The sequence below is a fragment of the Tupaia chinensis genome, unplaced genomic scaffold, assembly GCF_000334495.1.
Source record: "Tupaia chinensis unplaced genomic scaffold, TupChi_1.0 Scaffold000164_1, whole genome shotgun sequence".
Taxonomy (NCBI): Eukaryota; Metazoa; Chordata; class Mammalia; order Scandentia; family Tupaiidae; genus Tupaia; species Tupaia belangeri.
In genome coordinates this window covers 1,564,948-1,592,350 of record NW_006159638.1, presented here as the reverse complement: position 1 = coordinate 1,592,350, position 27,403 = coordinate 1,564,948, and the positions used below count along the sequence as shown (strand labels likewise).

General features: G+C 35.8%; 1 protein-coding gene across 6 annotated transcripts in view; it reads left to right on the top strand.

The window, feature by feature from the left end:
- The window catches only part of SLC44A5 (solute carrier family 44 member 5), a 372,817-nt gene that overhangs the window by 265,661 nt on the left and 79,753 nt on the right, over positions 1-27,403 (top strand). For all 6 annotated transcript variants that reach the window (XM_006146053.1, XM_027770865.1, XM_006146051.1 and 3 more), the window contains one exon: positions 22,740-22,813. In XM_006146053.1, the coding sequence (XP_006146115.1) occupies positions 22,740-22,813 (74 nt within the window). The remainder of the gene's footprint in view (positions 1-22,739; positions 22,814-27,403) is intronic.

The following is a 27,403-nucleotide window of genomic DNA, read 5'->3' as shown; positions in this document are numbered from 1 at the left end:
TGTGTTGTCTGGCTGGGGAGCACCCACCCCCTAGAAAAAAAAAAAAAAAAAAAAAAAACTGTAAAAAAAAAAAAAGAAAGAAACAATCTGAGAGTAAGATGAAATCTGTATCTATGCCATGGACAGAGGAAGAGAAAATGAGTTGATTGATTCTAAATCCTCATTTGCCACAAAAATACTACAAATTTTTAACTTCCCCTGATTGCTGGGTATTTCTGAAGTCCTAAGAATGTCTCCTAAGTTATTCTCAAGTTGTTGCTCTCTAAATTATTTTATTTAGAAGAATTAAATAATATTTGGGGAAAGACTTACTGACTTACCAGCATGTAACAATCACAGTACTAATTTGGGATCATTATAGAGTCCATCTGATGAAATGAGATTTTAAAGAGAGAAAGCAGTGGGCTATCTCTGTGGCACAAATGTTAAGCACTGTACAAAAAGCAGCAGAATCCCACGCAGCCAACCAGGGTTTCAGTTCCCAGTAGTTCAGAAAACATGCTAGGCATGTAGGCAGGTGTGCCCAGGATCCTGACAGGTTGGAGAATTGGAGGTAAAAGGTCTATGGTTGAACAGGCCCTGCTGGGGGGTGCTTTTGCTCTCTTTCTCTTACACATGCATGTACTCACATACATGCTTTCTGACATTAAATAAAGAAAGGAAGAAGACAAATAATACAGATTTATTTGTTAATCTTGGCTGTTTGAAATATTGGAATTATTACAAACAGCCCTTTTAAAGATCAGTCTTAGAAGAAATGTAGTTATATTGTAGAGATCATAAGTGAGAAGTTTGGAATTACATTTTCTATGGAAGTACCATCAACAGATTCAAAAAAGTTTAGACCTCAGATAAGTTAGAAGCAAAGGTGATGTAGTCTGGACTTTATAACTAATAAATCTGGTAATGACAAAAACATGGGTGTTAAAGATGAATCAACTAAATTTTGGTGAAATTAAAGAGTCACTAATGCGGGGCCAATAGATGTCATGGTGGTTAAGGGCACTGCACTCCCACATGGACAACTATGGTTCAAGTTCCGGACCTGGCAGCTTCCTTTGCACTTTCTCTATCTCTCTCTCTCTCTATGCCCGCTCTGATCAAATTAAAATTAATTAATTAATTAAGTTTTAAAAATAGTCATGAATGCTAAATTATAATTATAAATTTAATTATTTGTATATTGGATGATTTAAAAAATGCATGTGTAAATAAACTTATAAATCTGCTACTATAAGTGGATTGTTTAATATTTTATCCACTTCACTATATATGTATTTTTTTATTCATGATAGAGCATGTGGATATGCACATAAGAGCAAGAAAGAGATAGAGAGAGAGAGAGACACGAGCACCCTCCCAAGGGTCTGGTCACACCACAATTTCCTTCCTCCAGTCCTCCAGTCCATCATATCTTAAGAACTTGCACATGTGCCTGGCATGTTATAGGTTGACCAGGCCACAAATTTAAACAGCGAATGCCAGATGGGATCCAGCTTCTCTGGAGCAGGGGTTTACTGCTGTGCCCCAGAGCCGGCCTTGCTTCATTATATTTGGATCAATCCCAGCTTTGGAATGAATGTTGTATCCCCAAAATTTGTGTGGTGAAATCCTAATCTCCAGTGTGATACCAGGGAGGGGGAGATTCTTAGAGGGCAATTAGGTTAAAAGGTAGAGACTTTAAGATTGGGATAAGTGCTCTTTATAAGAAGAGACGAGAGAAATGATTTCCCTGTCTTCCATGTAAGGATATATTCCTAGTAAGAAGGCATACATCTAAAAACCAGGAACAAAGTTGGCTGGCTCTTTTATCTTAGATTTCCCAGCCTCTAGAACTGAGAGATAAGTTTCCATTGTTTAAGCCATATCGTCTATGGTATTTGTTTTAGCAGTCTGAGCTGAATAAGAGAAATAGTTGCTGAGAAGTGGAGTGCTGCTATAACAAATATCTAAAAATGTACCAGCAGATTTGAAACTGACAAAATGCCAATAATGTAGGCAAGTAACTTTTCTTTCCATTAAAATTGAGATACCTGTAATTGTATAGAGAGATTTCTGAGAAACAAATGCTTTTTCTGATATCATAAAGGTATAAATAAATATCTTATTAAGATACTGAATTCTAAATCACATTGTCTTCTATTTATTTATACTACATGTGTTTATATTATCTGCTTTTTGCCTTATCATAACAATTCAACAATGATAAGTAAGCACACTTGCTTAGGATCTCAGCGTGATTTTCTGAAACAAGGTCATGTATCACTAGCTTATTTGTGCTGCTCTAACCTTTTACCAGAGGGTCTTAAGGGATTTGTGAATTAGATCTTTCAGTGCATTTGAAAAGCTTGCTTGATAATTGGACAGAAAGAGACCCTTAAGTGCAAGGTCACCCAACTAAAACTGTTAGGTCAAACACCTCTTTAAGTTAAGCAGTTAATAAAAGACACACATATAATTAAATGATCCAAAGTATTTCGTGAATATCTGTCCTTCGAAATATTGCTCCCATTAGAACAAGGTAGCAACTACAGTTACTAATAGTTAACCCTTAAAGATGAACTTATATCCCTAGGCATTTAGAATAATTTTATCTTCTCTTGACATACAAGAAGAAAATACATACAAATCTCTCTCTCTCTCTCTTTTTTCTTTTTTGGTTAAGTCTTTGGGGCATAATAGATGGGTATTTATTTTCACACAAATTAATTTCATGTTGTATTTAGTCTCTAAAGATCTATCCATAATTCTGGTATTTGCTACAGGGCAAATTAATTATAAAATCATTGTTTTAAAATATCTTTCTCTTATAGGTTTTGTGGGAACTCCCTTGTCTTTTATTTTTCATTTTTCCTTCTGTGAAGCTCTGGTTGCTCTTACAGTTTTTCTTTTCCCTTAGGCAGATATAGTTTGATAGCATCCCCTCTCATTTTTTCAAAGATCTATTTCTCTTTGAAACTGCTAGTAGGTAGCCTTTACTAAATTTAAATATAAGATTCTATTTAAACCCTAATAGGGTTTAAATAGATACAATATACTCCTGACTTTTTGGACTATTTGAACTACATATAAGGAACCCGTATTTTTTTCTATTTATGAGTAGTTATCTCTATAAAATTTTAAATGTATAGAATTTTGCATTATTGATGAAAAACAGTGCAGGGGAAGGAATTTGGCAGGTGGAGAAGAGTAATTTTCCCAACTTAGATGAAAAAGTGAAGTATTTACCAAAATTAACAGAAGATATGAAATGAAAAAAATTTCAGTGTTTTTACATTTAAATTATTTATTTTATCCTATTTCCTTTGTTTAACATAAAAAATATATTCTAGAACATATTTTCACTTTGCCTATTATATTTTGAAAATTTTCTGCCAAGTTTCTCATCTTATGCTCTATTCCCTGTGATCCAGAGTAAGATAGACCTACTGTAAATCATATGAGAGTTTTGCTGAAAAATAATAGTGGGGGGCAAGAATGCAATTGTAGGCTTGCTTCTTTCAGGGTCTACAGAATACAATGCAGGAGAATAAAAGGCAGAATAAGGTCTTGGACTTAAGCACTTTTCATTTTAGAAGAATTGATAACGATTTAAATAAATGTACAATAAAAGTATTTTAATAAAGCTGAGAATTTTCTTTACCCTTTAGTATCACCTTTGGGAAGGAGTAGATTGAGAGCTATTACTGAAGTCTAAACTATAAATGAAATCAAACTAAAAGAACTTTATAACCATTCAAGAAACCTGTTAGCCTGGAATTGTTTATAAATTTTTCAACCATCTGAGTTGATATGACATCTAGGACAAATGCTATTTCCTGTCTGCTATTCATATATTCAGAAAGAATGTATTTGTTTAGGGATTAGGGGAAAGGAAGGGAAGGAGAAATTATATTTCTCTTTTGTACAAATATTAATGTATCTCAGAGCACACAGAAGTCTCTAAAGAATTACATGGGCTAAATAAAAATCAACACAATACACTGTTTACCAGCCTATCGTCTAAATGTCAGGTTGACTAAACTCTTGTGGGAGGCTTCTTATTTGATAGTCTTGATGCATTTTTGGCAACTAAGCATTTACCTCTGAAGATTTGCAGATCCAAAAAGGCCCTGAAAATATGGAATAGAAAGATGCCTGTTGGAAATGGGGTTACATATGAGACTTGAATTGGATAACTGAAATGAACAAAGCGAGATTAATTTTGAATATCAGTGCTAAAATATAGTAAGCAGGGCTTTGCCCTTCATTTTATTCTGGTTCTCACCTCTCCACATATGATAGCTGCCAAGAATACCAATGAGACTACGCAACAAGGGAGTAACAGTGACTGATGCTGGCCAGAAATGAAGCTTAGAGTAGAACAGTCAAGGGTGATGCCTCTACATTGAAAGCCAAAAGGCAATGTGGGTTAACCTGGCATTTGTGTTTTTCTTTTGTCTTTTCTGGGGTTTTATTATCCTGAGATTCAAAAACATGAAGCTTTCACTATGTGAAACTCACATGTACATGTTGCCAAACTTTCTTTTCGTATGACTTATTAGTCAGTATTTTTGGATAAAATAAATCAAATCATCTTACTTAAAATATATATATTCAAAATATTTAAACATACATTTTACTTTTAGTCTATATGACAGATTTGTATGACTACCTTCAACAATATTTTTTGAAAGAAGTTTTACAGTGTGAAAAGGATTGGCATGTCTAGGCTGAAATAGGTTCTATTCTGGCACTTGAGTATGAGAAATATTACTTACCTGGTGCTATGGACTGAAAGTTTGTGTACCCTAAAATTCCTGTATTGAAGCCTTAATGAATATGTGGAGGTGGGGCCTTTACAGATAATTATGTTTGGGAAAGGTCCCAAGGGTAGGGATCTCATGATGGGATTAGAGCCCTTATAAGAAAAAACGAGTGCTAGCTCCCTCTTTGTCTGCCATGAGAAGATGCAGCAAGAAGGCAGCTAGCTATAAGCCAGGAGAAGCACCCTCACAGCAACCTTACTATGCTGGCACCCATTCTCAGACTTCCCAGCCTCCAGAACTGTGAGATATAAATGTCTATTGTTTAAAGCCCTCTGTCTATGGCATTTTGTTAGAGTAGCCTGAGAAGTTGACTAAGACACCTGGGATGCCCACCCTGCCCACCAGCGTAATATTTTTAAGTGATGAGTAAATCTCCCTTGTTTAAGGATCTAGTCTTACTTATGTGTAAAAAGGATTTTACGCAACCACAAAAACATTGAGAACAAATGATCAAATCAAATTAAGAAATTTTTTAGATTGTTCTTTTATTTATTTATTAACTTTTTAAAAAGTTGTTTATACACTCAATCACATTATTTAGCTTACAAAGTGAACATTTCAATATGTGAACACTTCTCCCCAGTCCAGTTGATCAAAATATCTTCAACAGATAACACCACACCTCCCCATCCTGTCAATTCTCTACCTCTATGTCCCTCCTCCAAATGTCCTTCCCCAGACCCCACTCCTCCACACACACCTACTTAACTAATTTTATCAGTTTTAGCAATCAGTAATATGTAGGCATCAGAACACTGTAATTGCTGTATTTATTCATTTGTTATTCAAGCTCTTTTCACTACTATGTGAGGAAACTAGTTGGAGAAGAGTTTCTGTCCTAATTTTGGGTTAAGTCCTTCTCTAAGTCTGAGTCCTGCTGTGGCCCTGGATCTCCCACTGCTCTGCTGTGATCCTGTACATCCTGTCTATACCTGGGTCAGTCTAAGCTAAGTGGATATTTTTCTGGTATCAAAGATCACTGAAAAATGGAGCATGCATAGTACTTTGGTCTAAAGTTATCCTTTTAAAATATGTAATATTCTGAATTCAAACCTGGAAGATCTGTTATCCCAGTTCTAGATCTATGGGAAGTTCACTTTTTAAAGCACAGGCTTCCTCTCTTCTAGTTTGTTTTTGTTTATTTATTTATTTACTTTTTTATAAATTGTTCTTGGGCTTTTCTTTTCTTAATCATTATTCCACAAATTAGAAAAAAATGCTGAAAGTGCAGCTTTTTTTTCCATAAACAGAGGATCTGCAAAAAATGTCTCCTGTACATCTTACAATGCTTACAAGTGTCTTCCATGAATTTTCAGAGGGTAGGGAAGGAGGATTTGATAATATCTATAGCTTTTGGTAGGTTGAAAACAATTTCAGTTGAATGTTACTAGAAACAATCTCAGGATTGCTTAGGAATCATTTGCCTTCTGGCTGCTGGCTATGCTGCTCGCTGCCTTCTGGGACCAGGCTGCGCAGTCAATTCTCCCAGTGTAGTAATAGGAGAGACAGAGGAATACATGAGTTTATTGAGTGGCTTTTTGGTAGGTGACAAATAATTGTTGTGCTAGAAAGGAATTAACTATAAATGCTTTGAGGAGGAGAAAAACTGACATAAAATCAGATGTCTTTGAACTTTGTCCTTAATAGACAACCTTTATTACATGATTGTTGGACTTACTTAAGCTATAAAGCAGAAAAATCAAATGAAATTTAGAGTAAGTTCATACCATCATCCACTTGATTATCTCCTTTCTCACACACACAAAATACTACTTTTCAAATTGAATGTGTATCTGCTTTTAGATTTTCTCCAAACTCAAAACAGATTTTAGTAAGCTTCTTTAATGATACAGCCTTTATCAACTTTCTTTTTTTATATAATTAATGGTTCTTTTCTGAAATTTTTTCTGTCCCTTAGATTTCTTCTCTTTTGTCTTTTTCTTTTTTATCTTTAATGCTTTCTATTTTTTTAAATTAAGAGATCTATTTCTTTCTCTCATTTTTCCTTCTCTAGATCCCTATCAAGTTATTTCCCTTTTGGTTTGGTCTTGCCTACCCTTGTCACTTTTCTCCTTCCCTCCTTTCCTTTACCCCATCTTTGTTCACTTGTCTGTAGTAGACAAAAGCTAGAAACAACACACTTCAATAACTTGCCATATATATTATTAAAAACAAACTGTCTACAGCCAGTAGTACTCAAGACCAACTCTCTTTTGATATAGCATGTGGGAACTAAAACCAACAATAGAGCAACCCCTTATGTCCATTATAGAAAAGACAGATGCTGGCAAACCACACAGTAGAAAACTGAAAAACAAGATCTTTGATCTCCAAAAGCTCAGAGAAAACACCCTTTTATCAAGTCAATGGAATAAAAAAAAAAGTGGAACAGAATGCTTTGAAAACTGTAAGATAAATATAAGCATCCCTTTCTCCCTCTGTGTTAAAAACCATCAGAGAGAAATCCATTCACATCTATTTCAGCCCATGAGGCATCTTTGTGGATCTGTAAACTCTCCCCACGCTATGGCATTTATCTTCACACTATCCTGGCAACCCAGGGAAGCAGACATGCATGAGAGGCTGGGCATGCTGACAAAGCAGAACTGGTCCTGGTTTCATTGTCTGCTGTGTTGCTACCATCCCAGTTCAGCTCTCTCATTCTACCAATTCTCATCCATCTGCACTTACTACTTACGTCATCCCAATTCATTCTGCGTCCTGGTGCCAGATAAATCTAACTGAAATCCTAATCTCAATACATTACTCTCCTATTCAGGAACTTCTAGTAGAAATGAACTGAAATTGTAGTCAGAAGTGACGTAGTTTGTAAAATGATGTGTTAGTATTAGGTCTTACATCACCTTTGCAGAATTTTAATGATCCAAATGAGATAATATATGTCCAAGTGAGTCATAAGGTGCCAGGTCCTTTAACCTATAAAATGTTGTAACTATGGACACGTAACTAGACACGTCCACAGTCCCCCACATTGAAGACTGTTCAGTCATTTGGTTGTGTCAGCCTCCTCTTGTTCTGCTTTCTCCCTTTCTCTCTCTGTTTTGTTCACACTGGCCATTTGTCAACTCCAGGACATAACTTGTTTTATGTGAACTTATTGCACCTGCTGTTTCATTTACCGGAAACATGATGCCTATCCCCTCTGCAGAGAGTTTTTCCTTAAGACCCTCAAAAGTAGGCCATCCTTACTATTCCTTCATAGTGTCATATTTTTCTTCCTAGCACATATCACACAATCTGATACCATTTTATTTATTGATCTTTACTTCTTTATTGCATTTCCTACACTAAATTGTGAGCTCCATGAGAAAAGTCACCTTGCCTATCCAATGTGTTTATAGATCTGCCACACACTGGACACAAAGTAGTATCCAATAAATAGTAGATTAATTAAAAGAGTAAATTGATTTTTTTGACTTCATAATACAAATTACTTTTTTTTCTTTTCTCTTTTTTTAGAGAGATTTTTGCTATAGGGTGCGTGCACTCACCAGAAAGACAGAGAGAGACAGGGAGACAGAAAGCAAGAAATCACCCCTGGGGGTATGACCACGCCGCAATCCCTTCTCTTCCATTCTCCTCTCTGGATCTTGGGCATGCACACACACGCACCTGGTGTGAGTTTAAGCCACTGGGTCCAGGACTCAAGCTACGGTCAACTACATGGGAGTCCAGTGACATAGCCATTACACTAACTGCTGATCCCAAGCTGAATTTATTTTTAATGGTAAGTTTCTAGGTGTGTTTGTCTTTTTTTTTTTTTTTTTAAATAATAAAATTAGAATCTTCAAGGGCTAGGATTGTATTCTTGTTTCACTTTTTGTCTTTTTTTCCCTTTTTTTTTTAGCTTGCTTCCCTTTTTTTTTTTTTTTTTTTTTTGGAGAGGTTTTTCACTATAGGGCGCGTGTGCTCGCCAGACAGGCAGAGAGAGACAGAGAGACAGAAAGCGAGAAATCACCCCCCAGGGAGGATGGTCACGCCGCAATCCCTTCTCCTCCATTCTCCTCTCAGGATCTTGGGCACGCACGCACACGCGCCCGGCTGAGTTTTAAGCCACCGGGTCTGGGACGTGAACCGCAGTCAACTACATGGGAATCCAGCGACATAGCCATTACCCTAACTGCTGGTTCCCAGGCTTGCTTCCCTTTTCATCTTGCCCTATATACCTATTCACATGTGTACGCACACACATTTCACTAGAGAAGCAGCAGTAGATACTTAAATAGCCATTGAAAAATTTTGCTAGGGAGGGTGTATGAAATCTGAAGAGGAAGGACATCTGGGAAGCCTTGGAAAATATAGGATTTCATGACCTTATATTTTAGAATGGCAGGAAAATGGATAGCAGTAGAATCTGAGATCTGTTATGTATGCTGAATTGTAGTGCTTTGTTGTAAGAAAGCTGGGACAATTCTTGGACAAAATTAGGTATATGATTGCCTAGAGACTCCTAGGCTCACTATTAAGATGCTATTCTAAATAAATTATGTTGAAATAAAAGAGACTTATGAGAAATAAAAGAGATATGGTATGTGGTACATTTTATAGTCGATGATTTTTATATGTATATCTGTGTATTTAAGGAAGATTTGTGTTTTAATATTAAGCTTATGAGAATTGCAGTTACATATTTTACTTTGGCTGAATTTAAATTTCAAATTCCATTCTATTGAATATGAATGTGAAGAATTATATAAACAATTGAATATGAAATACAAAATTATGTAGAGGTAAGCTCTAACAGCTTGCTATTTTGCTGTTACTCATATCAACACTAGAATATGCTTTTGCTGGGAAATTAATCTCAATTCGACTTATTTGAATTCTGTGAGATTAACAATATTTAGTGTTCCTATGCTAATCTTAATTTTATGTTTAATAATAATACTTGTAGAGGAAAAACATTCTTTGCATAAACCATTTAGATTGACTAAAAATTATTAGAAGAGGGAAATTTTATTATTTTTATGATTGTTTAAATATCACTAGTAGCTATGGCATATTCTGTAATTTATCTCACTCAAGATTCATTCTAGACCATTTCTCTCTAACCTCCTCTCTTATAGAAACTGAAAAGCCAAACACGTAATTTTTCTTTTTTCTCCCTCCCTTTATGACAGAGAGAGATCAGAGAAAGAGTGAAATAGACAGAGATAAATATTTTTGACAGTCTAACAATGTTGCAGTCCTTCTGCCCCAACTTCCCCATCAATTTGGATGACGGATGTGGTGTAACTGTGCCCAGGTATCCTAAGTACCAAACCTGAACATCCCATGCAGCCTCCAGCCTCTCAAATAGTGGTGCTATCTGTGTGCCTCCACAGTTGGTCCAAAACCAAAACTTTTAACCATTTTCTAGGTAGGGATGGCCATGCAACATATTTCTAGCTAGTGTGCTAAAGTGAAAGTGTGTGAGGAGGGATTTTCTAAATAAAATGAAAGAGCCTTATTGAAGAGATTCAGAGTGTTGGGTACAGCAGTCGGCTTGTGTCATGAGGCATACATATGCAGATAAATGTCTACAGGATAAGGAGGGCAGGACGATAGGATGAATCTAGTCCTTGATGGCATCATGGACTGTGCACAGCACCAGCTTGGATTAGCTACCGTAGGACTTCTTCTTGCATGAGGCAAATAAATTCCTTGGAATTTAAGTCACTGTTTCTGGTTTTTTAATTTTTCTTGTATTCACAGAAGCACACACATTAAAAAAAAATAATAGAGCACATGATTTGCATGGGAGAGACAAAAAGCGAGTGAGAGAGGAGGGAGAGAGAATCCTGTATAAGGCTAAATAACACTGCAAACCCTTTTCTACAGTTCTCCAGCACATCAGGATCCTCAGCATACAGGTGGACATGCATGATGTGGCAAACACTTTCTTAATGGGCATACCACTTGGATTCAAATTTAAAATGTATTACATGGAAACTATCACAGATACTCCTCCACTTATGATGAGGCTCTGTCCCAATAAACCCATCATAAATTTAAAATATTTTCAGTTGACAATAACCATAAATGGAAAACACTTTTTTCTGCACCTAACCTGCTACCTATCCTGCTGAACGTCACAGTTTAGCCCAGGCTATCTTAAACATATTCAGGACATTTATATTAGCCTACGATTAGACAGAGTCATCTAACATGAAAACTATTTTTTACTAAAGTGTTGAATAGCTCATGTAGTTTATTGAATATTGTACTGGAAGTGAAAAAGAGAATGTTGTAGGGTACTCAACACTAACACACAGTTGAAAGTACCCTGGCCTGAAGAATGTTTGAAGCATTGAACTAAAATTAATTATTGAATAACTGCTAGATGATGTTAATTCCACATCAACAGTGTAATCAATTTCTCTCTCTTCTGATGAGGTTCAAGAATAGCTGGTGGAGTCACTGGTGCATTGTTTCTCTCTCTTCTGATGAGGTTCAAGAATAAAAGGTGGAGTCACTGGTGCATCGACCTTACTGAGGGTCTAGCAGACATAGTGTTCTGGAAGATTTCAAGTGTAGTGGTCACTAGGAACTGTAGCTTGCTGCTGCTGCTCAGCATGCTGGGAGAGTACAGTATTGAACTACATAGTGCTGCCCCAGGAGAAGATCAAAATTCAAAATTCAACGTATGATTTTACGAAATTTCTTTAACTTTCCTGTCATCGTATAAGTTGAACCATCATGAGTCAAAGACTGCGTGTATTTAATAATTTCAAATCAAGGGACACACAGAGAATATTTAGTTTTATCTAAAATGTATACAAAGTTTAATCCTTTCTAAAAATAATAATGACGCTGTTGTCAGTAGTGTTTTATAGTAGTGCAACCAACTTATAGATCAAAGGTTAGCTAGTATTTATAGAAAAGAATTATATACTCTGACAAAATGACTAGAATTTCACATTATGATGGTTGGAATCTCCCATTTTACTGGACAGTTTGAGGACAGAGGGACACAGCACTTTTACACATTTTGGAAAATGTCTAGAAGATACTAATCTAATGTTCAGGTGTACTTTCATTTATTCATTCAAGAGGTATGTGTTAAGTTCCTATGCTTCTTTGCTATGGGCAAGCCATGAAAACTCAGTATTTCCTATTATATTGTCTCACAAGTCTGTTAATTTTCTTTCCAAAATCAGTAGAAATCTCCCATTTTAAATAAAAGTTTACTAACAGCACATCAGTATAATGCTTATATGACTTATGCCAAGTATGTTGTGTTGTAGTTATTATTTTCCTCTGAGAACTAAAATAACTGTGAAGACAAATAAGTATAATATGTTCATGATAGAGAAATCTCCTTTTCTCCATGTGTGATTTAAATAATTAATAGTCAAAACTCAATTTTCCAACTATATGAGTAGGTATAGCTATAATCCTAATAAAGGATTTTACTTTATCTATATATCCCTAATGATTTTATATTCATATAGCTTATTATTTTTATTCTTTTTTTTAAGAGGTTTTTGCCATAGAGCACGTGTGCTTGCCAGACAGACAGACAGAGAGAGAGAGACAGAAAGCGAGAAATCACCCCCCCAGAGGGGATGTAGATTATAGTTTAATTTATATTAAATTGGGCTTATTTCTTTTCTACCACAATGTATTTCTAGCACAATGAATTCATTTTAATGGATAATAATTTACATTATTTATGAAATTAATTCCACTTCTCAGGGGTGCCATGTTAATACATTATTTTCTGTTTTTAAAAATTAATTATTTAGATTAGATAATACATGTGACTGGTACATAATTTCATAGTTACAAAAAGATATACAGTAAAAGTAGGTCTCCCTTCTTTTTTCTTTCCCAGGCACTATTTCTAGTTACTTGTGTAATCTTAATCAAAATTACTTAAAATTTACTAGTTTGTTTAATACTCAAGCAATTATAAAAGTATAAAAATGTTTTATGATTGAGATGTTTGCTTTGCTAAAATAACTTTCAAAACTAAATTTTTATTTCTCATTCTGAAAGCACTATGATGATTATAGGAACACTTTGTTAAAGACTAGTGTGGCAATAATAAACATTTTAAACAGAGGCAAAGTTCTGAGGTCACAACTAAATAAATATTCTTTTAAGGAAAATAGCAGGTGTTTTTATTGTTTAGATTCACTAAGTATACATAAAGGAAATTACCTACAGAAGAGAGAGATAATATCATATCATAGAGACTTAATTGACACAAGTTTAAAAGTCAACTCTATTTTCATTTTATCCAATGCTTCTGTAAGAAATAGAGATCTGTATCTTGTAAAGCTGATGAGCATATTATATTCATCATCGAAAGAGGAAGGTGTAATTAGTAAGATGCTATAATGAGGTATTTATGGATGTATATTTTCTATTTGGCTATCACTTATGAATGTTTGGGACTCAAGAAAGATGAATCATAACAGTTTCTTTTATCTTCATACCCTTTTAGTAACTATTTTTGTTTAAAGATGATAAAATTTGTGTTTTACATTTTGTCAATGATCAAGGGAAAAAAATCAAAGAGCAGATCAAGTTTTCAACATATTTTATTTGAAAAGATCATAAAGAAATTAGTATAATGAAATAATTATGTTAATCTTCTTATAGATGTCAAATTATTTAAAACAAAATCATGTAATTTATAGATAATGACCACTAACATTTTTGTATATATTCCTTATTAGTGTTAAGCACTTATATATATTTGTATTTATAAATGCATATAATCATACTACACATTTGTTTTATAGTCTTTTTTTTACTCAATAATGTATTATGATTATTTTTATATAATTAAATGTTGCTCAAAAGGTTGTTTCAACTTTTTTGGTACAGTGACTTAAAACCTTATAAATAAATTTTTACAACATATATAATTATTTCCATGGTATAAATAACTGGAAAAAATATTACTAGGCTAAAGGGCATGCAGTTTTCTATCTCCCATTATCAGTAAGTAGTGGATTTTTACTTACTAAAATTTGGAGTGAAAAATAGTAATCTGATTTTGATTTGTGAGCCTTTGATTATTAAAAAGATTAGCTGTCATATTATTATTAACAGAATGGAATAATTAAACTTTATTGGCTGAATTCCATAGCCATCACAAGCATGAGAATTTTCAGATAAACATTTCAACAAATATTTTTAAGCACCTACTCTATGGGTCCATGTAGATTCTAACCCATTCTCTTAAGATGAAAGTGTTCCACACCAGTATGGACTCCCTATAAACTCTTTTGATATCTTTGGACTAATGTCCCAAGGCTCTTCTCGTGCTGGCTCTCCTTGTGCCTCTCCTGTATTTCTGGTCTACACTACCAGCTATCATGTGGGCAAAAATTAAAATGTGACCTTCACTTTACCAGCAATTTGCAGAGTGCTTTTCACCAACTGACAGATTCTGAATATTGTGTAAGTTTTACAGGAATGATGAATAACATAGTAAGAGCAATGGTGTCTGATATTTTCCCCCACTTAAAACAAAGACACATCTATACAAGCATCACTTAAATTCCTCTGTAAAAAGAATGAGGTTTTATTTCCCTTTATAAATAGAAAATCTAAATCAAAGCCAGTTAAAGCTGCTTTCTCAAGGCAATGGAAGCCCAATGTTAGCAGTATAAAATAAAAAAGTAATCAAAGAGGATAAGAAAACTTTTAAAACCCAATTATTCAAAAGAGCTCATGAAAGCAGATACAATACTCAAATAACGTCTTATATGATCTAATAAATTCAAAAGACATTATCATTCTAAACTTTTTTAGGGTATTGTGTTATTTGGCATATTTTATTTTCAACAGCAGTTTTAATAAAGTATTAAAAAATAATCCTGCGGGACCAGCAGTTAGTGTAATGGCTATGTCGATGGACTCCCACATCGTCAGCCGTGGTTCGAGTCCCGGACCCGGTGACTTAAAACTCATGCCGGGCTCGTGTGCGTGTGTGCCCAAGATCCCGAGAGGAGAATGGAGAAGAAGGGATTGTGGCGTGGCCATCCCCCCAGGGGGTGATTTCTCGCTTTCTGTCTCTCTGTCTCTCTGTCTGTCTGGCGAACGCACACACCCTATAGCAAAAACCTCTAAAAAAAATAAATAAATACAAATTTAAAAAAAAATCCTGCAAAACTAACACTCTTTTCACAATGATTGGAAGTCAGAATTCTACGGTAAATACAAACTTAAAAGTTATCTTTAAAACTTTTTAGGAGACTCAAAACCATTTCTTTACTATAAACACCTGAAATGCAGATTTATGGAATTAAGAGTTCATTTGTGCCTTCCCATTAAGTTTCTAATTCATTAACCACTAAAGTCTTTTTTTTTTTATTTTTTTTTTGTTTTTTTGTTTGGTTTTGGCTTTTTTCCTCTCGGGATCTTGGGCACGCACGCACACGCGCCCGGCGTGAGATTTAAGCCACTGGGTCCAAGACGCGAACCGCGGTCGGCTACGTGGGAGTCCAGCGACATAGCCATTACACTAACTGCTGGTTCCCAATCACTAAAGTCTTTAAGATAATCTTTAACCTCTGTTATATAAATGGCCAGTGTAACTTCCCTATCAGTAACACCTCAGTGTGCTCTCTTTGTCTATTGCTCTTTCTCATTCACACACAGACAGTGCACACCACAATCTGAAGCAGTGGTTGAGGAACAGAACAATAGAGAACTTCCAGACATCATGTCTGGGAAGAATAAGAGGAGCTGAAAGTAAGGGGGAAAAATTTAATTAACTTCTTCAAACATAAGTTTTTAGAGGATGCTCTCCTTACAAAATCACTAGAATCTCCATTAATAGTGAGAAGTGTGGAAATAGAGATAAAGCATTTTTTTTAACATTCATAGATCTCTACTCCTAAATATGCCAAAATATTTTGAGTTAGCTGAGCTAATTAGAATCAGTTCAAATGACCTATCTAATTCAAGTCACATTATCTAGTTTTCCAAATGTATCTTAGCGAAGCTTGAAAGATGGCCCCAAAGTGCATTGTCCTCTAATAAAGCCTCTAGGAAGTGAAGCATTCGTTCTGTTTTCTACAACAGGCTTTTATGGTTAAGAACCTGAGAGGTAACAGATGATTTAAAGGCATCGTTCAGGTGCCAGCAGTACCACAGAGGAGCAATACTTCTGGACTTAGGATTATAAAAGCAACCATGCTGTAGACAGATGTACTCAGGTGACACTGAGAACTTTCAAATGAGAGGAAAGCATCTGAGTGGAATCACAGGCAGTGGACAGTCCCCAAACTAACTCATTAGGCACGAATGGATGATCTGTCAAAGAATAATGGCTTTTAGTACTTCCATTCTCACTCTAATGCTTGATATTAATGACCTTTCACAGCACAGGATGGTTGATACCATTGGAATTTCATCTGCCACAAAGAAAGAAAACTAGTAAATGAATTAGTTTCTGGATAAGAGTAGAAAGCTGTCCCTGAAAAGGAAGCAAAATGACAGTTGTTGGAGAATAAGAACTTGTGTGGAACTGAAGTATGCACTTATCAAACAAAACTCTCTTATTACCTCTGAATTAAATCTAGTTTTTAAAAAACTCTTTGTCTTTAAGTGATTTGTTTTATTGGAGACACCAATATCCAGGTGGCATGTTTATGTTTGACCAAAAAAGTTTAATCTCTAGACAATACATTCACTATGTTGGGGGAAAAATATGAAATTATAAACACAGCACTTTGATTTTCAGCAGAGCTTGCTTTTGATGCATGAGCTTGTCAGTTAGAGGTGTGTCTCACTAATCATTCATGGGGCATAGATTGCTCTATGTCTGTAGCATGCAAAGCTTTTTACTAACGGCTGTGCAGAAAACTTTATGGACTGGGTCAGAGGTCAGCAAACATTTTCTATGAGATCCAGCTAGAAATATTTTAGGCTTTGAAGACCAGATGGCTTTTTTTCCCAGTATTTTCTTTTTTTTTTTTTTAAATTTATTTAGTTTTTAAAAAATTTTATATACATTTAAGGACCAGATGACTTCTAATGCAATTACTAAACTTAGCCATTGTAGCACAAAAATAGCCTTAGTTAACATATATGTGTGATAATTTTTTTCAAATATCTTTATGAACACTGTTTGAATTTTGCATAATTTACATAAGTCAGAAAATATTCTTTTTATTTTTTAAACCATTTAAATGTGTTTTGGGGGGGACCAGCAGTTGGCATAGTGGCTATGTCGCTGGACTCCCATGTAGCTGACTGCGGTTCACCGGACCCAGTGGCTTAAACTCACACTGTGCACATGTGCGTGCATGCCCAAGATCCTGAGAGGAGAATAGAGGAGAAGGGATTGCAGCATGGCCATCTCCCCTGGGGGTGATTTCTTGCTTTCTGTCATCTCTCTCTTTCTGGCGAGCGCTCGCACCCTATGGCAAAAACCTCTCCAAAAAAATAAATAATGAAGTGTTTATATATATATATGCAAAATTTATACGTTAAACCACCATATATCACTACAGCATGCAAAATGAATTTCCCAGAATGAATACATTACCTATTAGTCCAATTAAAGATATTACCATGTACATCATCATCAACAGATAATTTTCCATTTTTGTATCTCTTGAAAGTGTAAAGCCCGGGACTAGCAGTTAGTGTAATGGCTATGTCGCTGAACTCCCATGTAGTCGACCGCAGTTCAAGTCCTGGACCCGGTGACTTAAACTCACACCGGGCTCGTGTGCATGCATGCCCATGATCCCGCGCCCTACAGCAAAAACTTCTCCAAAACAAACAAACAAACAAAACAGTGTAAAACCTTTTTGTGGCCAGCAAGTGGCATAATGGTTAAGGTACTGGATTTCCACATGGCAGACCACAGTTAGAGTCCCTGACCCAGTGGCTTGACACTCACCCCAGTGCTTGTGCATACATACCCAAAATCTCGAGAGGAGAATGGAGGAGAAGGGACCATCCCCCCTGGGGTGGGGGTGATTTCTCACTGTTTGTTTCTCTGTCTGATAAGTACATGCACCCTATAGCAAAAATCTCTCTTGCTCTCAAAAAAAAAAAAAAAAGTATAAAGTCATTGTTAGCTTATAGAAAGTACCAAAACAGGCTGCAGACCAGATTTAGCTCAGAGACTATAGTTTACCACCTTTGGTCTGGGATATAATAGATAACATAAAGCCTTAAAGATGGATAAGAAAATTCCTGTAGGTCTACAGAGATGAGAGGGTTGTCTTCTAGTTGAAAACCTCATGGAAGTGATATTTGAGCTGATTTGAGGGATGGGATTTTAGTAGATGAGGTGGACATCCACACCAAGACACTTTTGAGAGTAATATGGAGCAGTGTTACTTGGGGAAAATTATTGTAAACAGTAGCTACTGTATTCAAAGTAGGATATATGGTCAAGGGAAAGTGCACTGTGTATCAATGATTGAAAATGTCCCAATTTGTTAGATACATGAAGAGAAATATTAGGAGGTAAAGCTAGAAATAGACTGGGGCTTGAATGAGGATTTACTTATAAGTTCCTAAACATGAGGCTAAGACATTTAGAAATGATTAAATTGGTGGTGAAGAGGCACTGTCAATTTCTTTTTGTTATTTTCATTTTTCTATAAAGCAAAAATTACAGATTTTGTTTTTAATAGAGAGCTTTATGTTCTTTTGTCTGTTAAATGTTTCTTTCTTTTGCCCCTCCTGTCCACACTCTACTATCTGTACCCCTCCCTTATATTCTCTGGTATCTACACTTATCCTCTCTACTATCATAGCTTCAGATCTTTTAATTTCTGTCATAGAGACACTGTGAATTTTTAAGTAAGAAAAAGTGACATCACATATCAGTGATATCAGTGATGTGCAGAATGAATTGGATCAGACAGAGACTACCTGCGGGAGCCCAATTAAGAGACCGTGGCAATAGTTTAAAAAGAGAATAAAAAAACGTGAACTGAGTCCAGACAATAAGAATAGAAAGGCAGAGTAGATGAAAGACACATCAGAGAGAAAGAGTCAAGAGAACTTATCAATTGAATATAAAAGATAAGCTAAGGAAAAGGGAAAGTCAAAGGAAACTGCTAACATTTTAAGTCTAAGCAACTATAGCTATGCTATATTTGTGGGATAGAGATGGAGGAAAAAGGAAAACTGTCAATACAGGTACAGTTGGCATGCTATTCTTCTCATTGTCATTTGGGAAATAAATAATAATGAAACAATGGTACTTCCATAGTTTAACTTTTGAAAATTCTTTTATGCCAATAAAAGTTAATCTGAATAGAGTTTTGAGTGGCTCCCTGATAAATGTGGGTGTGACCAGCTTGATTTGAAAAAGTGGGATTTCAATTTGGAGGGAGGCGGGTGAAGGAGACAGTTGGACGTATTTATAATTACCCTTTCTGCCTTCTTTCTGGGACCCAGTGAGAGGCAACCCATGTCTACTTTAGTACAATGGTTCTTAGTGCTTGCTGTGACAGTAAGAACGAATCCTCTTAAGGATAAAGTATAGACAGCTATGGCAGAGCTCTAGCTAGAATATGATTCAGAATGGTTTTTTCATCTATGAGCTCATATCAGCCAGTTGTCTTGATAGTTGCCTTGAGAGTTTTAAAAATTATCCAAATTAAATCCTTGGTTTAAAAAAAAACTCATTTTCTAAGGGACCAGCAGTTAGTGTAATGGCTATGTCGCTGGACTCCCACGTAGGCAACTGTGGTTTGAGTCCCGGATCCGGCGGCTTAAACTCACGCTGGGCATGTGAGCATGCATGCCCATGATCCTGAGAGGAGAATGGAAAAGAAGGGATTGTGGCGTGGCCATCCCCCCTGGGGGGTTATTTCTTGCTTTCCATCTCTCTGTCTCTCTCTGTCTGGCTGGCGAGCACATACGCCCTATAGCAAAAACCTCTCCAATAAATAAATAAATAATAACTAATTTTCTGTAGAACATTTAGAAACTGTGACAGAAGCCTTGAAATCAAAATGGAGGAACAATAATGAGATGCTGTATTTCTAAAAATTTGAATTGAGCTTCTGCTCTGTTCCTCAACTCACAAAATGGTGCCCAAGCTATATTTTGTTCAAATTCAGGTTTCCAGTGACTCTCTTAATCACTAAACTGCTGTTTTCTGGACTGAATGTCTGAAGAGAGGAAGAGAAAAAAATAGCAAGTAATTGGAATTACCTGAAAATACACATACACAAGAATATTTTTTAAAGAAAATATCTAAAACAATGATGGAAATCAAATCACTGCAGGAGCAAATTTAGGAATATTGATGTTTCTTTATTTGGGAATTTTAAATTCTCCATTCATAATTTTCAGTTTGCTCAACATCCTTTTATGTTTAAATAAAAGAAGAAAAAATTAACCAGTCTGGCCATTGGATATGGTCTGTTATTTCTCTATAGCAGTGCACCAGAAAAACGAAGCAGTCTGGAAGATATTATCTTCCCTGGTCCCTGCATAGAATCCCGAACACCATCAGGTGTGAATTATTGAGAAATACTGTCCTGCTATAGTGAGAGGTGCTAGGAGACTGGCTGTATGGGCCTGAAACAGTCAGTGATGCCTTAGTGTGTCCTGGGCACCAAAAAAGATAGAGAAATCTTAGTGTCCAATCCCAAAGGAAACTGAAAGTCAAACTGATGCCAGTTTATAAGTGTCAGTTGTTAAAATGTATGGGTTTTGCCGGGTCTGCTTCTTTCCTAGTGCCCTATCCTTTGGTAAGTTCCTTCCATTCATAGTTCTAGTATGTTTACCTCTTCCTGCACTTGACATAACATCAGTATAATTATATGTGACTTTAGGTCACTATGAATATGCATTATGGTATGTTTTACATATAATATAAATCTAAAGTATAGCCATATCACATTAAAGTTATGTAATGACACCATGATGGCCCTGTCTGACTGGGACTTCTGATCGCACCCCTCTCTCCCTCTTCTTGGTAGCTACAGTTACACACAAGGGCTTGACAACTGCTACATTTCTTTTTTTTTTTTTTTTTGGAGAGGTTTTTGCTATAAGGCCTGTGCGCTCTCCAGACAGACAGAGAGAGACAGAGAAACAGAAAGAGAGAAATCCCACCCCCCAGGGGGATGGCCACACCACAATCCCTTCTCCTCCATTCTCCTCTCGGGATCTTGGGCACGGACGCACGCACATGCTCCTGGTGTGAGTTTAAGCCACCAGGTCTGGGACTGGAACCGTGGTCGACTACGTGGGAGTCCAGCGACAGAACCATTATGCTAACTGCTGGTCTCTCAACTGCTACATTTCTAATTAAAGCACACCAGTCCTCTAGTTTCCTCTCCTTTCTTCCCTACCTGCAGGCATTTCCTCATAGGTGTTGGGCTATTTAACAACAGCTCTGACAGGATGAGAACTTGATCTTGAGTAAAATGTGTCAGAATGTACATACAGCAGATATTCTTCCCTCATCCAAGCAGGATTTTGCTTTCACTAGTTGTTAAACCAAAGAAACGTAGAGTGCCTGCTTTCTTCTCTTTTTGTTACTATTCTCATAATTATTAAATCCAAATGAAGTAAAAAAAAAATTCCTGGGTTAAAATTGGATTTTAAAATATGATAGTTTGTTTTTGTATTACTCATGATTAGCTTTCTCTATGAAAGATCCATTTCCTGTTTGAGGTAGAGTTACTGGAATATGTATGATTATTTTAAGATATACTTTCGAACATTCATAAAAACATATAACTCATATTAACATACCTACCAAATGAAAAACATTAGGCACTGGAGATCTAGTTACATGCCTATGTCTGTAATTACTTCTCTTAAATAAAGGATTGATTGCATGAATTTTCTATGGGGACTAGAGTTGCAACTACTCTAATAGCAATGTATATAAAACATTAAAAAGGGACCAGCAGTTGATGTAACGGCTATGTCACTGGACTCCCATGTAGTCGACCATGGTTTGAGTCCCAGACTCAGTGGCTTAAACTCATGTCGGGCATGTGTATGTGCGTGCCCAAGATCCCAAGAGGAGAATCAAGAAGGGATTGTGGGAAATTCCCCTGGGGGGAATTTCTCGTTTTCTGTCTCTCTCTGTCTTTCTGGCAAGTGTATGCACCCTATTGCAAAACCTCTCAAAAAAAATTAAATAATACCTTGAAAATAATCTTTCCAGCTATCTTGTGAGCTAGATATAATCCCTCACTCATGGGTCATGGTCTTGCTGTAGGCCCCTCTTTATCATTTCTCCATCTTTCATGATTTGGGACTTGCATACGTATATGCTTGCGTGTTTTTCAAGCCACCAGGACTGGAACTTGAATCTTGATCCATCATATGAGATCCAGCTCCCTTAACCAATAGGCTACAAGGCCAGCCCTAGAAAATTAAATTTTATTGCATTTTATTTTTTAATGCTTTATATACATTGTTGTTAGAATAGTTATAACTCTATTACCCAAACAAAGTTAATAAGTCAATTCTTTCTTTAATAATGTCCTTAAGATGTTTCTGTAGAAAATAAAAAAGGAGGAATGAAGAGTGTCTATTTTATACCATGTGGAGAGGCATGAAATGGAAAATCATAAAATCAAATAGCTAAAATTACAATTTCAAATGAAAAAAAAAAACCTAATATTTGACTTTGCCATAGTCTAACCTATAAAACATTTTACAAATAGAGTACCAAGAGACAATACAGACTAAGACGAGAGAGCCTCTTTATTCATGGAACTGTGACCTTTCCATTGTAGCTAAAATCTTCATAGAAATATTGGGTTGTGAGAAAAGTCACAATGCATTTTTGCATAGAAAAAAAAACATAGGAAAATATGTCATGATTTTTCTGAAACCTTTTTCAGAATTATTGGATATAAGATGGAATGTCCCTATTATTATCTTTTTCTCTCTCTGTGTTTTCTGTGCAGTAAAGAAGTCATTTTGGACCCCTTTTAATTCTTCGTTCCTTTTTGTCTTTAGGAATTGTACAGATGTTCTGTGCTGCATAATCTTCCTACTGTTCATTTTTGGCTACATTCTTTTAGGACTTGTGGGTGAGTAAATAAAGGTACAGAAAATATTTAACATTTGATAATGGAACAACTTGGTCAATTGCACGTTTTTAACGATTATTTTCTAAGAGCTTTCTTATCATTGATTGTTGTCTTTTCTGGGAGAAGTGTGCCTCAGCAGGATTCCCTGGGTACTAGACACAATCTCAAAACTGCAAGCAGTTTAGGAAAACAAAGTCCAAATTACTTAAATAAAATAAATTATAGAAAAAATTTTTTAAAAAGTTTGTGGAGTCTTTGTAATCTCTTTTACTTTTGAAGTTTTATTAGACAGCTTATTATGTTCATGTTATTTGCTAATAACAAGTAAGGCCTAGATCAGTTTACATAACATATACTTTTTTTTTTTTTTTTTTGGTTTTGCTATAGGGCACATGTGCTTGCCACAGAGACAGATAGTACAGCAAGAGGGAAAGTGAGAAATCATTCCCTGGGGGGATGGCCACACCACAAGCCCTTCTCCTCTTGGTATTTTGTGTATGTATGTACAGAGGCCCAGCATGAGTTTCAAGCCACCAGATCTGGGACTTGAACTGTAGTCAGCCATATGGGAATCCAATGCTTTACCCACTATGCCACCTGCTGGACTGGTAAACTTTTCTTTTTTATGAACAAATTAAAAAGAAGAAATAACTATTAAGGAATTCACCCGATAATTCATTAACATAGCAGTCCTTTCCTCTTTGCCCACCGAAAAAGGTATCCTGTTATTTACTACTAGATTAAGTATTTTCCTATGATAGTGAAAACAAAGACAAAACTTCATTTGTATGTTTAAAACGTGACTAAAATATTGTAAATATTTTCGGTAAAATGTTTTCATAACTGTGTATGAGTGTACTATACATATTTTTGCTCCAGAGTTGTAAGTCCTGTCCCTTAGATGTTGACTTGAAACTTTAATATGTTGTTACTAGGATGGGGCTGTGAATCAGACACTAGCCTCTTGGGCTTATAATGAATGGCCTAGAGTTAGTTTAGACAGAATGTATTAGCAGAAAGAAAGTTGTGCCTACCTAGGGAATAATAGAAAATACTTTTCCCTGTTCTTCAGTTTTATCTTTCATTAAGAGAAATACTTTGAGGACAGCCATTGAAAGAAATTTCCAAAAGAAAATATCAACATTACCATGCATAAAACTATATAGAATGGGAATTTTTTAAAAATGCATGAAGGCAAAAAGAAGAAACGAATAAAAAAGCATAAACCAAAAACTTTATCGTAAATTCTCCTAAGGCCTTCAGAACATTCTTATATTTGAAGTATTTTAACTTCTGGGCCAGCAGGTGGCGTGGTGGTTAAAGCGCTGGATACCACATGACCAACTGCACAATTCAAGTCCTGACTAGTGACTTAAAAACAGATAGGGAAAGGGAAAAAGAAAAATTAAGAAGCTAGAAATAGAAAATTATTTGTTGACAGTAACATGTATGGCAATATCCTTGATTAAACCAATGTAAGTGTATTCTGGATAGGAAATCACACTTTGTATGCTGTGATGATGTACAGCGAGTGAATGTAAAATAAATAAATTTATTTTAAAAAATCAGGTGGGGCAGGACCAGCAGATGGCGTAATGGGTACGTCACTGACTCTCACATAGTTGACCATGGTTCGAGTCCCAAACTTGGCTGCTTAAACTCACACCAAGCACTTGTGCATGCATGTATACCTGAAGTTCTGAGAGGAGAATGGAGGAGAAGAGATTGTGGCATGGTCATCACTCTGGCGGGGGTGGGGGGTGACTTCTCACTTTCTGTCTCTCTGATGAGCACACACACCCTATAGCAAAAATCCATTAAAAAAAAAGGGTGGGGCACATGTATGAGCATGCCCCAAATAAAATACTGAGAGCAGAATGGCGAAGGGATTGTAGGTAGTCATTCCCCTGAAGAATGATTTTTTACTTCCTTACTCTCTCTCTCTCTCACACAAAGGTACTGGCTCCTTAACAATAAATAAATAAATAAATAATATAACTTCTAAACATGAATTTAGTTTTGGTACAATGTATAATCCATAAATTGAATAATAGAATAAAGTGAATTTATCTATACAAAAAATAGAATTTAGCTCCTCTAACTCTGGGACACATCTTTCTTTTTTTATAATTATTTAATTTAATTTAATTTAATCTATTCATTTACTTATTTTAATTTGACTAGACAGAGACACAGAGAGAGAGAGGGAAAGTGGCAAACCAAGCCACCAGATCCAGGACTTGAACTGTCATTGGCCATGTGGGAGTGTCCAGTGCCTTAACCACCATGCCACCTGCTGGCTCCCTTACATCTTTTTTATCTGCAATTTATTTGTTTTTACTTTTGTCATAGAATTGAAATTTGTTACATAAGAGAAAGATTTGTAATTAGACATACCTGGAATTCCCTCATATAACTAGGTAACTTGAGCTAATTATTTAACCTCAGTTTTCTCACCTAGAAATACAGAAACACCATTTACTATTCAGAAATATTGTAAGGAATAAATTAAATAAAACCCAAGAATGCTTTCTAGTTGTTCTGAATTTTAATAAAGTTCTCTTAAATATAATTTACCTTATTGTTCCTATAGCAACCTATAATTTTGAATATTAAAGTTTGAATGTACATAGCAACTTCACAAATATCTCAACCTGTGCTAGAATCTTTCCAGTAGGAGGTTTTATTTCATCCTCAAATATATCTTTCCTCCTTATCCCAAGGACAGTTTAATCTAATCCACAGAGAAAGCCTCTATGTCTTTCTATCGAGCTGGAAAAGCCACTGCCACTGTCCTGTAGACACAATAGGGAAGTACATGCTATTGTTCCTTCTGGCACAGGATGAGAAATTTGCCTTCTTGTCCAAGATCTTCAGATTCCATCTGTGAATGTCTCATTTGACATAAGGAATTGGAGGACAAGTGTCTTTGAATGAAAAACTCTGTTAAATAGATTAATAGTGATTTCCCCCTAATAAATTAACCCCAGTGACACTGATTAAAATGAATGACTTACAAAGTTTAATACACACACACACACACACACACACACACACACTTTTCACATCTCTGAACAGTAAATATTATTACTGGCTTGTTTGCAAAATAAACAGCTTTCAGTTATATCCAGTGTTGCAGGAGGAAAATTACCAGAAGAGTTAAGAATTTTCATTTGTTTTTTGCCATAGGGCACGTGTGCTCACCAGAGAGAGAGCAAGAAAGAGGAAAAGTGAAAAGTCATCCCCAAGGGGGAATGAACACACCACAATCTCTTCTCCTTCATTCTCCTCCTAGGATTTTTAGTCATGCACACGTGCGCGCATGCACACACACACAAACACAAACACATCTGGAATTATTTTTAAGCTGCTGGGTGCAGGACTCATACTATAATCTACCATATGGGAGTTCAACACATTAACCACTATGGCAGTGGCTGGCCCTGAGATAAGAATTTTTTAACATGAAAGAATCTGGACCATCATTTAACAAAAGATGATGCTAAGTCAATTTCACTGTTAGGTTATAAGTATTTTGGCATCTTTTGCCATCTCTTTACATCAGGACATTTGAAGAGTTATCTTTCATCTATGATATTTTCATAAGTATTACAATGAAAATGGCATGTTTCTCACTAAATCTGGTCAGAAGAAACTGCTCTTTGCCATTTATGTGGAATATGGCTAAGTAGGGTAATACTTGAATACAACAAAGGCACTTAAGATTCAACTGATGGAAAGCAGAACCTCAGTTTGAGTAGATGAAGTGGAGCCTGGGTAGAAGGTAATCAAATGTCCTTGAAAGATCAAACTGACATTGATGATAATAGCCCTCTTTTGTCCTACTTCACTGATGGTTGCTATTCAATTATTGTACTAACCAGAACAAAGAATAGGAATATTTATTTTATGCAAATTATTCTTTGTTATCCTTTTGCTAACATTATGTATGCAATAATTGTACAATTTTACCATTCAAAGATTTTTATTTCATTTTCTTTTTAAATGGAATTCCAGTTGAAAGAGAGTTCATTATTGTATGTGTTTAGGAAGCACTTGAAGTAGGAGTCCAGTTTGTTTTGGTTTCGATTTTTAATCTTTCCCAGCAATAATTGTCCCTATTAGCTGAGAAAATAGGGAGCCAAGGTGAAAGTTAATACCAACAAACCCAGAATTCTGTCACCATGCTGTGAGAAGCCCAAGCCACATGGAGAAGCCACATAGAAGGTACTGGTCAACAGTTTCAACTGTATTCCCAGGGATAATTAGTGCACACTACCAGCCTAGGTGGGCTTTCAGATGCCTGATGCACCAGTCAACACCTGACAGCATGAGAGATCCCCAGGGAGAGCTGAACCTTTCCATAAATTTCTGACTCCCAAAATCATGAGCAAAATTAAATTGTCATATTAAGTCAGTGAATTTGGGGGTATAACAATAGTAAAAAGGACAAAATTTTATATCTGAAAGTGAGATGCTGACATAAAACCCCTAAAATGCAGGCATTCATTTTGAGACAAGGTAGTGTACAGAAATCCAGTGGCTTTTTTTTTTTTTTTTTTGGAGGGGGTTTTTCTAAAGGGCGCGTGC